Source organism: Carcharhinus amblyrhynchos, chromosome 9 (genome assembly GCF_965287045.1).
Source record: "Carcharhinus amblyrhynchos chromosome 9, sCarAmb.v2.hapA, whole genome shotgun sequence".
Classification (NCBI taxonomy): domain Eukaryota; kingdom Metazoa; phylum Chordata; class Chondrichthyes; order Carcharhiniformes; family Carcharhinidae; genus Carcharhinus; species Carcharhinus amblyrhynchos.
Window position 1 is genome coordinate 27,100,818 of NC_137332.1, and position 15,045 is coordinate 27,115,862.

A 15,045-nucleotide genomic window follows, 5' to 3' on the forward strand; every position below is an offset into this window, starting at 1 on the left:
CAATAGCAAGCCTTGTGATACAAATATTTGTGTGGAGGTATATTCCTGTTTGATGTTATTAACATTGCAGAAATTAAAAACTAACCTGTTCGGCTGTAACACATTTTCTTTTTTTTTGGAATAAAGTTTAGTCCTTGTTTAAATAGTTTCCTGTTCCATTCAAAGAAATGAATGTTTACTCAAGAAACTAATTACGGGGAGAAGTTTAAATGAGAACTATGAAGGAGAAAACAAACAGGTACATGCCTCCAGTATTGTTGTTAAAATTCTAGTGGGGATAAAATTGAGGATTGTCACTGGGTGGAGAAAAGACAAGTCTTTAATGATAACTATGGTAATAATGTTTGGCAGTTTTGTTTTGCTTAGTTATCAAATTGTGATACCGCAACATTTATGCTTCATGCTCGAGTTATATGCTGCTGAGTTTCTGCTCCCCATCAAGGAGAAAGGTACAACAGTGCAAAATTCAGAGATATAACGATTAAAGTTTTATTTTTAAATATGCCTTGGGGTGATTAACCCAGGATGTTCTATCCTTATTCACTGAAAGTTTGAATAATTACGGTCTGAACTTCTGCACAGTGGCAGAGTTGGATTGTTACACTGCTCCTACTTTCCTTCCTGGAAACCAAGCAATTATTTCTTGGGGAAGGGCGGGAAGGGAATGTGGGAATGGGGAAGGAGCAAACTAAATGCTCTCAACCTTAGTACTTTGTCAAGAGTTACCCAGACAGCAATGTTTGAAGAACATTTATGAAATCATCATACAAAAGACAGATGTCAGAGGTAGGTTCTTTACTCAGAATAATAAGAGCATGGAATGCCCTGCCTCCAACAATAGTGGATTTGCCAACATTAAGGGCATTTACTTGGTCATTGGATAAACATCTGGATGATATTGGAATAGTGTAGGTTAGATGGGCTTTAGATTGTTGCGCCGACCTGTGAAACCATCGAGGGCCAAAGGGCCTGTACTGCGCTGTAATGTTATTTGTTCTATACTGTGTAATGAAGGAAAATGAAACCAGTAAAAGCCAGTACTTCACTTACCTCAAATTCCTTTGTGAGTGCAGGATCAAACTGATGGTGCATTGAGAGAAGCTCATTGGAGATAAGTTGAAGATTACTCAAAGAGCTATCTGCTAGCATAACCAGCACTTCATAAGCAGCAAGTCGGCTATTGACTGTACTGCACCTGAAGAGAGAATGAGAGTTGGGATAACATCAGCATTTATCACTGAATCATCAGGTGAAATCTAGCCCACGTTGATGGGGCAATAGTTATGAAACTAGTCAAAGCAAACTGTTTCGTTATTACACACATCAAAAATAACTGGTCTTACATACTTTGGATGAAAATCCTGTTGACTAATTGAACAGCTCCCAGCTGGATTGCTGCTGGTCAAGATGATTTTTGAAGCACGGAACAGGAAATCTTCCATGAGCTGTTTGATTAATGAGGGTCCTGCATAAAAATCAGTCAGTTTCGTTAGCTCAAGAAGTAGTCTACCCCTTGTCTCACTGGTTCCAAAACAGCAACAGGGTGGAATCATAGGTTAGTGGAGTTATAATCAAATGGGTTATTTGGCACCAGGAACCATGAATAGTAGCAATCGAAACAATGAGATATGGGAATCAATAGATACTCTATTATCTTCCACTTAATTGACATGAAATCTTTGTTCTCCAGATTACACAGGTTGGCTAGTGTATGTGGTACTAGATCTATGAAAGAGCAGGTTTGATGGAGCAAATATACTTCTCTTATTTCATGCTTTATTTGTTGATCTTATGAGCACTGAATGTCAAAAGATGATGCAGCTTTTACTTCCAAAGATTTGACTCAGGAACAAATAGATGCAAGTGGACACCACTTTCAGGCTTAATTTTGATAGACCTAAATATTGAAATGGAAATAAGCATGAAAAGCAATCTGAATTGTTGGAGTGCAGTGATTACAATAGTGTCTAGTGAAATGTGTTTATCTCATGTTTGTTAATGCAGGTTATCTACTCTAATATTATTCCATGCTCTCTTTATGAAGCTAGACTCAATGAGACGGTCCACAAGGAACTGTTCTCTACAGTGAAGTACTAATCATACAATTTGGACACATACTAATCTTGATTTAAGTCAAAGATCAGAAAGATAGTATAGGATTGCAAAACAAGAACCTAAACAATCATTCAAATGGTACTGTGGTTGGATCAGTGTGGAGTTGTACGGGTGATTAAAATCAACACAATACTCCCTTTTTGTATTCCTAATATGACAAAGGGAAAACAACAAAGGAAGTTGGCCACATGCAATAATGTCAAAGTGGATCTTGACCACATCTCAAACCTGATAATTTGAGCAAGTGATTGAAGATCTCAGGTTAAAGTCCACATGACTGAGGAACATAAAATCATCAGCACTTCAAGCCCACGTCACCATTCAATGAATCATAGTTGATCTACTTTAACACCATTTTCCTGCATTATCCTCATATCCCTTCATGTTTTTAATATATAGAAATTTATATGTCTTGAACATACTCATACTACACAACATTTTGGGACAGAGAATTCCAAAGTCTCTCAACCCTCTGTGAAGAGATTCCTCCTCATCTCAGTCCTAATTTGCCTGCTCCTTATTCTGAGACTGTCTCTCCTGGTTCCAGACACTCACCTGACAAAGGAGCAGCAAGCACCCCAAAAGCTTTCACTATCAAATAAACCTGTTGGACTTTAATCTGGTGTTGTGAGACTTCTTACTGCACAGTCACCCCAGCCACGGAAACATCCTTCTTGCATATCCAGTTGAGCCCAGTAAGAATTTTATAAGTTTGAATGAGGTCGCCTCCAGAGAAAAAAGTCCAGTCTATTTCATCAGTCCTCATAGAACAATCCCTCTATTCCAGGAACTAATTTAGTGAACATTCATTGCACTCCCTCTGGGTACTTCATAACCTTCAAGTTGTTCATCAGGCTGAACAACATCACGCACTTGAATTTCATCTGCAGACTCAGTACCATCTTTGTTATTTCCAGAAGTTGCATAGGCAAGGATATCTATCCTCAGGCAAAGAGACCAAAGCTGCACATAATCCAAGTGTAGTCTAACCAAGGCTCCAAATAATTGCAGTAAGACATCTTTACTCCTATACTCAAACGCTCCTATAATAAGGGCCAACATAATACTTGTCCTTCTCAATTGCTTGCTGCACCTACATGTTAGCTTTCAGTGACTCATGAACAAAGACACCCAAATCTCTGAAGTTCAGCACTTTCCAGCCTCTCATCATTTAAGAAATACTCTACTTCTGCTTTTCCTCCCATTTCTCTGCAACATAGGAGGATGACCTTAGAGTTTTATAAAATCATGAGGGGCATAGATAAGGTGAATAGCCAAGGTCTTTACCCCAGGGTAGGGGAGTCCTAAACTAGAAGACAAAGTTTAAGGTGAGATGGGAAGACTTAAAAGGGATCTGAGAGGCAACTTTTTCAAAGAGAGTAGTGTGTATATGGAATGAGCTGCCAGAGGTGGTGGTAGAGGCAGGTACAATTGCAACATTTAAAAACATTTGGACAGGTACATTGGTGGGAAAGGTTTAGCGGGATATGGACCAAATTCAGGCAAACGGGACTAGTTCAGTTTTGGAAAACTGGTCAGCATGGACAAGTTGGGCCGAAGGGCCTGTTTCCATGCTTTATATCTCCATGACTCAATGTCCATCTGCCAAATTTTTGTCCATTTGCTTAGCCTCTCGAAACATCCATCTTTTCATCCTCCTAACTCGCAGTTTTACCTGGCTTTATGTAATTTGCAAACATGGAAACATTTGCCCAATTGTCAATGTCAGGTTAACAGGTTTGTAATTCCCTAGTTTGTAGTTCTCTCTCCCTCTTTTCTTAAGAACAGGATTTGCATCCGTCATCATCCAATCTGCAGGAACTATTCCAGAGAATATCGAATTTTGAGTGATGACCAACAGATTGCAGATCTTTGCAGTTTCTTCTTTTAACACTCTGGGATTACATCATCAGGTTCAGGGGATTTATCTACTTTAAGTCTCATTAATTTCCCAAGTACTTTTTAAAAAGTAACATTTTGCAGTTCCTAATTCACACTCATTCCTTGATTCTTTATTATTTCGAGGAGTTTTAAGCATTTCCTTTGTGAAGACAGACAAAGGTCAGAATTCTCCAGTTGTTCATGCTGGTGGGATCTTCTGCCCCTGCTGATGGGGTACCTCCACCATGGGATTCCCAGCAGTGTGGGTTGCTGTCAATTGGAAATTCCATTGCTAGCAGTGGGATTAGAAGCTCCCGCCACTGGTGAACAGCACACCCCGTCCTGCCTCAAGTAACACACTGTGGGACAGGCCAAAGAAACCCCTTCCAAGTACATTTTCTTTTAAAAATTTCTCAGCCATTTCCCCATCATAAATTTTCTTGATTCTGCTTTTAATGGACTCATTTGATTTTGCTAATCTTCTCCTTTTTACATACCTATAGAAGTTTTACAGTCTATTTTTATGTTTCTCACTAGTTTACTCTCAAATCCTATTTTCTCTTCATCTTGGGATGGCATCCGTAAGATGTTTATATAGAAATCTCAGGCCTTACAGTTTATTGCTTTATTTATCTGAAGATGGCGCATCTGTGAAATTCTCACCATAGAAGGCTATAGAGGCCAAGTCACTAAATATATTTGAGGAAATAGATTTTTAGATTCCAAAGGCATCAAGGGGAATGGGGAGTGCATGGGAGTATGTCATTGAGATAGAGGATCAGCCATGATCTTATTATGTCAGCCTACTTGTGACACTAATAGTGTTTAGGGGTAAAATATTGTCCAGGTTACTAAGACGCTGAACTTACCCAGGTTGGGCCAACGTTCTGAGCCAGCAGACTGGACGGTGGAATAACTTCTGATTAAACTATTTTTAACCAGCTGCACCTTGCCAGGCCGGTTGCACAGAAGCTGCGGTAGTTGCCATGGGAACAGTGCAGGTTGGAGAGGGGTGTATTAGCCTTTCCACTGTGAGCTGGAGATGTCATTCTTCACCATCAGAGATCAGAACCAGCCCCCGGCTGCAAGGCACCGCCGTGAAATATATCACCAGGAAATGTTTCCCAAACCCTGGCACTCAGGCCCAGTAAATAGGTGCAGCATTGACCTACCGCTCCCACCCTCACCGCCAAGCCCCCTCTCTCCCCATCATCACCCACCCCCGTGGTGCACTGTTGGCAGGGAGTGGATGTGGTTACACCAGTGTGACCTCATGGCAGGTCTGAGATATGAGACACGACTGAGTCGGTTAGGATTATATTCACTGGAGTTTAGAAGACTGAGAGGGGATCTCATAGAAACTTATAACATTCTAGACTGGGGTAGATTCAGAAAGAATGTTCCCAATGGTGGGGGAGTCCAGAACTAAGGGTCATAGTTTGAGGGTAAGGGGTAAACTTTTTAGAACCGAGGTGAGGAGAAATTTCTTCACCCAGAGGGTGGTGAATGTGTGGAATTCACTCCCACAGAAAGTAGTTGAAGCCAAAACATTGTCTCACACAGAGTAAAGCTCCCTCTACACTGTCCCCCCCATCAAACACTCCCAGGACAGGTACAGCACGGGGTTAGATACAGAGTAAAGCTCCCTCTACACTGTCCTCCATCAAACACTCCCAGGACAGATACAGCACAGGGTTAGATACAGAGTAAAGCTCCCTCTACACTGTCCCCCCATCAAACACTCCCAGGACAGGTACAGCATGGGGTTAGATACAGAGTAAAGCTCCCTCTACACTGTCCCCATCAAACACTCCCAGGACAGGTACAGCATGGGGTTAGATACAGAGTAAAGCTCCCTCTACACTGTCCCCCCATCAAACACTCCCAGGACAGGTACAGCACGGGGTTAGATAAAGAGTAAAGCTCCCTCTACACTGTCCCCCCATCAAACACTCCCAGGACAGGTACAGCACGGGGTTAGATAAAGAGTAAAGCTCCCTCTACACTGTCCCCCCATCAAACACTCCCAGGACAGGTACAGCACGGGGCTAGATACAGAGTAAAGCTCCCTCTACACTGTCCCCCCATCAAACAGTCCCAGGACAGGTACAGCACAGGGTTAGATACAGAGTAAAGCTCTCTCTACACTGTCCCCCCCATCAAACACTCCCAGGACAGGGACAGCACAGGGTTAGATACAGAGTAAAGCTCTCTCTACACTGTCCCCCCATTACAGGTACAGCATGGGGATAGGTACAGATGCTGTTATGAGACACATTGCAGTGACAGTTGATGAGTGATCACATTTGCCGTATTTCCCCATCCTACAGATGAAGGGAGAGTTTGTTTTCTTGTTAAAACCAGTCCAGTCTTCCTAACAAAAGCTTCGATGTCAGTCTGAACAAATCTCAGTCCGATCCCTCCTCCCCTGAACATTGTGTTCTGGATTGATATTCTGACTGAATCATTATGAAAGCAAAGCTTCGGATTAGTGTTCTGGGTGGTAGCTGTCTCCAGGTCAGTTAATATCCAGTGTAAAAGTGCCATGACTCCTGTTTGATGGGAGAGTTTGACATGGGAACATTTTGGCTGCCAGCTCTTTTAACCATTCTAATGTGTTAAGTTTTCATTTTAAAAATCAGACCAGACCTCCTAGTGATAAAGACAGAGGCTGGATTTTACTGGCGTGCCCATCCCGATTCTGAGGCTGGGAGAACGGCATTCTCCATCGACCTCGGGTGGGATCGTACCGACCTCGGGCAGGTGTGCTGGTTAAATTCCACTCAGAGACCCTCATCACATTTAGAAAGTCCTTGCTTTAGAAGGAGTGCAGCGAGGGGTTAGCAGGCCGATTCCTGGAATGACAGGGAGATGCCGGCATTGGACTGGGGTGGGCACAATAAGAAGCCTCACAATGCCAGGTTGGAGTCCGACAGGTTTGTTTGGAATCACGAGCTTTTGGAACACTCACCTGAGGAAGGAGCAGTGCTCCTAGGGCTCGTGACTCCAAGTGAACCTGTTGGACTTTAACCTGGTGTTGTCAGGCTGATTCCTGGGATGGCAGGTCTGTCACATGAGGAGAGATTAAGTCAGTTAGGGTTATATTCACTGGAGTTTAGAAGAGTGAGAGGGGATCTCATACAAACCGATAAAATTCTAACAGGGTTAGACAGGGGTAAATTCAGAAAGAATGTTCCTGATGGAGGGGGGAGTCCAGAACAAGGGGGTGATAGTTTGAGGATAAGGGGTAAACCTTTTGGAACTGAGATGAGGAGAAATTTCTTCATCCAGAGGGTGGGGAATGTGTGGGATTCACTCCCACACATAATTGAGGTCAAAACATTGTGATTTCAAGAAAAAATTAGATACTGGGGCTAAAGGGATATGGGGGGGAAGGGGGGGAATCAGGATGTTGAATTTGATGATCAGCCATGATCATGATGAATGGCAGGGCAGGCTCGAAGGGCCGAATGGCCCCCTCCATTTCTAAATGATCATACTGAATGGCACAGCAAGGTTGAAGGACCGAATGATCTAATCCTGCTCCCATTTTCTAAGTTTCAATGTTTTGATACACATTTTTAATAGCTGTTGTAAAAATAAATTTAAAATTACCAAGTAATTCCTTCTCTGGGCCACTGAGGGACAGTAGAGTTTTGATAAGGCGTAGATGTCCCGCAAGTAGAACATTATCTGACTCGCTAGTCTCTGACTCAGCAGTCCATGTGGGCTCAAAGTTGTCAAGCCAGTTAACCTCATCTTCTAACATGGCTGCAGGGCTAATCTGAAGCTGTTCCATTTCTGAAGCTAAAAAGAAATAGGTGATTAGGTTTGATGCTTGTGATCTGACTGTTGAAAATGAGAAATATCAGTGTTATTTTGAGACTGCCAAGCACGATTAGGTAGAACATTGTTTCTAGTACTTTGAATTCAGGCCAGACAGATATGCAGTTAACTTCCTCTTCAATCTATAAAACAATCCCTGGTTGATTTTTTAGAAATTCTAAACTAATATTAGCAAAACAAAGGTAGTTTTACATGATTTATATTTGTATTGGTAAACATTAGAAATAAAGTATGGTTTCAAGTGTGTTTAATGATTCTGTGCCTGGAAGGGTAAAACCTATAGTTAAATTCATGCTGGACAAAGGTGCACGTATGGGCTGGTTTCATTTCCAATGTGATTCTACTGTGCTTAGAAGGGGTTATGACTTGAAGAATAAATAGTAGTAGGAGTCAATGCTTAGCATCTGGAGACCTTGTAAGATAAAAAAACGTCTAAGAGTTAGTTTTAACTGGATATATTGCAATTGGAGACAGGACACAGGGGGCTGGACATCTCTCAACTCTGCCAGCAGAAGCTGGACACAGGCTTCCTATGGAACAGTCCAGTTAACCAAGCACTTGGGAGAGAAAGAATGTCTTAAGGTGACTTAAGTTAAAAGAACAGAGATCAAGGTACTGTTCAAAAAAATTCAAGGAAGAGTGAAGTGTTCTGAGTTAGAGATAGTTGAATGTAACCAGATTAAAGTGGGACAGTGGACTTGAGGTAAATGAAACATTTGATGCCACTTTACTAAATTCTACGAATCAAGGATTAAATCAATTGTGAACAGTTTGTACAGTAGTCAAAATAAAGGAATTGGTACAACACCTGGACTGGATTCACTTAAAAGTGGAGCAGAGGCTTTGTTTAAAAATATCATTTCAAAAACCTGGACTGGGGTTTAGAATGCAAACCACTGCTAGAAAGCATTATTTTAAAGCAGTTCGAATGACTCAGAGGAGCACCCCAGCCCGGCCCAGGGGGTGTGTGTGTGTGTGTGTGTGTGTGTGTGTGTGTGTGTGTGTGTGTGTGTGTGTGTGGTGGTGGTGGTTCAGAGGAGAACTCCAGACAGTGCTGTTACTAAGGGAATCCCAGGATACGGACCCAGCAACAGTGAAGGAACAGCAATATTTTTCCAAGTCAGGATGGTGAGTGTCTTGGAGGGGAACTTTCCAGGATGTGGTGTTCTCATGTGTCTGTTGCCATTGTCTTTCTAGATAGTAGCAGTTGTGAATTTGGAAGATGCTGTGTCATGAGCCTTTGTGAGTTCCTGCAATGTATCTCATTGATGGTACACACTGCTGCCATTGTGCATCAGTGATGGAGGGAGTGAATGTTTGTGGATGGGGTGACAACCAAGTATACTCCTTTGTCCTGGATGATGTCAAGCTTTTTGAGTGTTGTTGGAGCTGCATTCATCCAGGCAAATGGGGAATATTCCACCACACACCTGACTTGTACCTTCTAGATAATGGACAGGCTTTGAGGAGATAGTGGACACATTACTTGCTATGAATTCCTAGCCTCTGACCTGCATCTGCAGAACCAGTATTTATATCATTAGTCCAGTTCAGTTTCTTGTTAATAGTTAATGATCAGGACCTTGATAGTGGATGAATGAGAGATGTAATACCAGTGAACGTCAAGGGGTGATGGTTAGATTCCCTCTTGTTGGAGAGCTCATTGCTTGGCACTTGTGTACTGCAAATGTTACTTGTCACTCATCAGTCTAAGATTAGATATTGTCCAGGTCTTGCTGCATTTGGACAAGCTTCAGTATCTGAATTGCAAATGGTGCTGAACATGGTGCATGCAACATCCCCACTCTGACCTTGGGATGGAAAGAAGGTCATTGATGAAGCAGTTGAAGAAAGTTGGACCAAGAGGAACTCGGGATCCCTAAGGATCTGCTGGTCCAAATTTACTGGTAAAAAAGTTAGTGAACAAGACAAGGGTCAGGAGTGGAGAATCTACAATTACAAGATGGAATACAAAATGGATATATTACTAGAAAGCAAAAATGGATGCAAAGAATAAAACTCTGTTGGTAAGTAGACTAAATATAAATTGTAACTTGAGGGAAATATAGAACCACTACGACATCTCAGGAAAATCAATCATACACAATTTAAATTTTGAATAGCATGAATAGAAATTTGGCTGACAGATGGGTTGCATGGGCGAAGGATTAATGATATTGCTCAAGAAGGGGCAAAAGTACAAAACAAAGAGATAACAGATTTGTACAAGGTGTTAGGTTAGGCCACAGTTAAACCAGAATATCTGCGCAATTTTGACATTACAAACTGGATACCGAAGACGCACAGAGTGAAAAGTGTAGATCCCACAAAAAAAAAACTGATGAGAGAGATTATAGAGACCCTGGATATTGGCACCGTTTCAATTGGATAAGAGAAAGTGAGCACATTGCATGGAAGTTTTAAATTGTAAGTGACTTGAAAGGGAAAACAGAGGAATTGTTTTCTGGAAAGGAAATCAGAGACAAGGACTCATCAATTTAAATAAACAACTAGAAAAGCAAGAGGGGCTGGGATAACTTTTATGTGAAGAGTTATTCCAACATGGAATGCTTTACCAGAGTAACTGAGGCAAAAAAGAAATTCCATCTTTTATGGGAACAGTAGGGACATTTGAAGCACAGGAAGATACAAGATTATGCTGACAGGACAGTGAAATGAAATTTAGTTTTGGATTGGTCCAGAAAAGTGCCAGCATAGATGTGATAACCTGAATGTAGCTCATTAGATGTTTGCGGTATAAAACATTACCAAAGTAAAATTTAAGTAGCACCATGTTTATTAATGCCTTAAAACCAAAGTTAAAAGTCAACAACTAGGTATAATTCTGCACGGCAACAAGTAACATTCCAGTACACATTTTAACTTTTGATTAGTTTATTGCCTTGCAATTGCCAAACACATTGCTATTGGAAAGTTTTGATCATGTTGTGACACATGCTCTTGATATGTAAAAACAGTCATGCAATATTTAATTGGACTAAAAGTTAAAATGTAAATCAATTAGAAACTGTCAAAAATTCAATTTGAAAATCAGTCATTTCTGCAGGGTATATTGAGGCTTTACAAAACACAGACTGGGTGATCTGAAGAAAGAACATGCTTATATTTAACCTGTAACTTGATCCGTCATACTCACATGTTAAGTCATCCAACAACTGGCACCTCAATCCAAAATATTCAGTACACTGAGACAAAAGCCTGCAAAATAAACAAGGACAAATAATTTGCAAATGGAGCGAAACAAAACAGAAGCCTTAACTTACATTCATATAATAGCCATGGGTAAAATAAATTCAAAGCATTTTGTAGGCAGCATGTGTCACCCATTCAACGGTAACTCAATGGTTTCATCACCAATTTAAATAAATGCTTCATCGGGAATGCCCAAGCAGCAGATTAGCCCAAGGAACGGACTAGGGGTTCGTACTGTGGTCTAGTGGCAGAGGTCACTGAACTGCAAAATCACACACCTACAGCAATGCTCAAATCCCACTACGGTAGATGATAAAAGTCATCATCCGGCAGGCATGGGTGAGCTGAAAAATGTTTCTTCTTCAATGGTGTAATGGATATTGTTGTTGGATTGGTAGATGCCCAGCATAAATGATCTGGGGGCCTGGGCTTGAATCCCTTGATGGCAGACGGTGAAATTCTATATATTCCAAATAAACTCTAAACCCCAGATGACACTCTGGGGTTTAGAGTAATATTATGGGAGAGCAGGATTTCATGATACTTTTCAGCTGACTGGGACTTTATTTTAGAAGTTTTAATTTTACCTACTGATCATACCTTTGGTTGATTCCACGCATGATGCTGGTTGGGGACCACAGTGGCAGCTGCGTTGTCAGGATGACATGCAGAAGGAACTGATTAGGTTTCTGTATTTCTGGGTTTGTGGAGGTATCCGTTTGACTCAATGTGTACAACTGATCCCAGGCAACCCTTCTGATCTGTGAGTACATGAAACAATTTACATGTTCAAAACTCAGACATGTAGAAGTAGGAACAAGAGTAGGCCATACTGTCCATCAAAGCAACATGCTATTCAATAAAATCATGGCTGAACTTAGACACAACACAACTTTCCAAGCCTATCCCCATTTCCTTTTGTTTGGCTAGTGTCAATCATAACAGGAATTCAAGGGGTATGGGGATAAAATGGGAAGGTGGAGGTGAGGATCATATAAGAGTCAGTCCTGATCTTGTCGAACAGCAGACTAAGCTCAATAGGCTGAATGGCTGACTTCTGCTCCTACGTTGTATGATCTATCAATCAGTCTCAAATATATTTAATGATTGAATACCCACAGCCACCTCAAGATGCACAATCCTCTGGGTAAAGCAGTTTCTCCTCATCTCAGTCCAAAATTATTCTTAAACCATAACCCTAGTTCATGACTCTACAGCCGCCTGGGATAGCAACCTCCCAACGACAACTCTGTCAAGTTGATTAAGAATTTTATTCCTTTCAATGGGATCACATCTGATTCTTTTAAACGTCAGAGAATATAGGTTCAGTTTACTCAATTTATCCTCATAGGACAGGCCGTTCTCCCCAAGAATCAACTGAAACAACCTCTGCTGCAAACCCGCTAATGCAGATACATCTTTCCATAGTTGAGACCAAAATTGTACAAGGTAGTCCAGATATGATTTCATCAATATCCAATATATTTGTAGAAAAACCCACTTCCTCTTGTATTGCAACCCGCTTCCAATAAAGGCTAACATACTGTGTGCCATCAAAAACCCTTTTTGCTGAACCTGCATGCTAACATTGTGATGTGTGTACAGGACATCCAATGAATCCCAACATTAGTCTCCTGCTTTTTGAAAAATATTCTGCCTTTTCATTCTTCCTACCAAGATGGGTAAATTTAACATCTGCTACTCTCCTGGCCAATTTAACTGTCATATCTATCTTTAAAGAGACTTTGTGTCCTCCTCATATTAACTTTCCCACCTAGATTTGTGTAATCTGCAAACTTTAGTGTATTAAATTATCTAAGCCATTGACACAAATTGTAAATGGCTGAGGCCCAAACACTGATTCAGGTTATATCATGCCACCAAAATATCCCATTTATCCATCCTCTCCATTTCTCTATCAACCAATTATCAATCCATGCTATTATTACTCCATTCACGTGAGTCCTAATCCTTTTTATTCTTTGAATGGATGTGGGTGTCACTGGCAAGGCCAGCATTAGTTGCTTTTCCCTAATTGCCCTTGAATGGAGTAGCTTACTAGGCCATTTCAGAAGGCAGTTAAGAGTCAACCACTGATCTGGAGATACGTCGGCGAGACTGGATATGGATGGCAGATTTCCTTTCCTAAAATACATTTTTAATGCAAGTCAATGATAGTTTCATATCCAATATAACCGAGAACCAGCTTCCAATTCATGGTTTTATTGTTTAATTTAAATTCCAACAGCTGCTATGGTGGATTTGGGCCTGCATCCTGTGTCTCTGGATTACTAATCTAGTGATATTACCACCTATGCCCCTGAATCTTACACAGCAGCTTCCTTAATTGCCTTCTGAAAATTACATCCATTTAGGTTTCCATCATGTTAGTTTCACCCTCAAAAAAAAAGATTCATCAATTTCCTTTTCAAAAAACTGTGCTGCCTTTACCTAATCATAGTGATTTTCTAAATGTTCCATTAACAGATCTTTAATAATTGAATCCAGCCACAGATATCAGTCAGGAGAGAGTTGGGTGATAGGATAGATTTGGGTGAAAGGAAAATTATCAGGGAGAAGGAGGTTCTGAGTGGCCCTGGTGGGTTGGACTGCGTCTGTTTCAATGCGAGGAGTGTGACGGGTAAGACGGATGAGCTTAGGGCCTTGATGTTTGTGAGGAAGTTAGATGTGGTGGCAGTAACGGAGACGTAGTTACGTGAAGGGCAGGACTGGCAGCTGAATGTTCCTGGGTATAAGTGTTTTAGGTGTGACAGAGGAGGGTTGAAGAGAGGTGGTGGGGTGGCGCTGTTAGTAAAGGAGCACATCACAGCAGCGCAGAGGGAGGACAATATGAAGGAGTTAGGGATTGAGTCGCTGTGGGTGGAGTTGAGGAATAAAAAGGGAGAGATTACGATGCTAGGGGTATACTATAGGCCACCCAACAGCCCAAGGTCAGTGGAGGAAGGTATTTGCAGAGGCATTTTAGATAGGTGCAAAAAGAATAAGGTGGTTGTAGTGGGTGACTTTAATCTTCCTGGAGTGGATTGGAAGGTGCCTAGAGCTGGGGGTACGGATGGGGAGGAGTTTGTAAAATGTGTGTTGGAAGGGTCCCTGGAGCAGTACGTAACTAGCCCAACTAGGGAGGGGGCTACACTGGATTTAGTGTTGGGTAATGAGCCGGGGCAGGTGGTTGAGGTTGAGGTAGGCGAACATGTGGCTAACAGTGACCACAAGTCCGTCTACTTTAGGATAAAAATGGAAAGGGACGAGTGCTGTCCGAAGGGGAGGGTGCTGAACCGGGGGAAGGCGAGCTATAGCCGGATTAGGAGGGAGCTGAAGGACACTGATTGGGAGGGGTTGTTAGCTGGCAAGTCCACGGTTGGTAAGTGGGAGGCTTTCAAGGGCAAACTGATAATGTTGCAGGGAAGGCATGTGCCGGCAAAGAGGAAGGATGGGAATGGCAGGATTAGAGAGCCATGGATTACAGGGGGCATCGAAGACTTGGTTAGGAAGAAGAGGGAGGCATATGTTAGGTCGGAACAACTGGGAACGGAGAGTGCGCTGGAGGAATATAGAGAGAGTAGGAGGGAGCTAAAAAGGGGAGTTAGAAGGGCAAAAAGAGGGCATGAAATGGCTTTGGCTGATAAAATTAAGGAAAATCCAAAAGCATTTTACTCTTATATTAGGAGCAAGAGAGTGGTTAGAGGGAAAATTGGTCCTCTTAGGGACAAAGGAGGGAAGCTATGTATCGAGTCTGAGGGAATGGGGGAGATCCTGAATGAATACTTTGCGTCGGTATTCACGAAGGAGAGGGGTTTGGTGTCGTGTAATGTCTTGCAGGGAGCTGTAGATCAGTGGAAGGAAATATCCATTACAAGGGAGGAAGTGCTAAGGTTTTTAGGTAGCATAAAAATGGATAAAGCTCCAGGGCCTGATGGTATTTATCCCAAGCTGCTTAGGGAGGTGAAAGATGAAATTGCTGGGCCTCTG

General features: G+C 41.8%; 1 protein-coding gene across 3 annotated transcripts in view; it reads right to left on the reverse strand.

Moving 5' to 3' along the window:
• usp24 (ubiquitin specific peptidase 24) overlaps window positions 1-15,045 on the reverse strand; it is a 169,995-nt gene that overhangs the window by 49,428 nt on the left and 105,522 nt on the right. For all 3 annotated transcript variants that reach the window (XM_080195353.1, XM_080195352.1, XM_080195355.1), the window contains exons 37-41: window positions 11,656-11,816; window positions 11,000-11,061; window positions 7,612-7,803; window positions 1,348-1,465; window positions 1,051-1,195 (exon numbers count right to left, since the gene is read on the reverse strand). In XM_080195353.1, coding sequence (XP_080051479.1) covers window positions 1,051-1,195; window positions 1,348-1,465; window positions 7,612-7,803; window positions 11,000-11,061; window positions 11,656-11,816 — 678 coding nt within the window. The remainder of the gene's footprint in view (window positions 1-1,050; window positions 1,196-1,347; window positions 1,466-7,611; window positions 7,804-10,999; window positions 11,062-11,655; window positions 11,817-15,045) is intronic.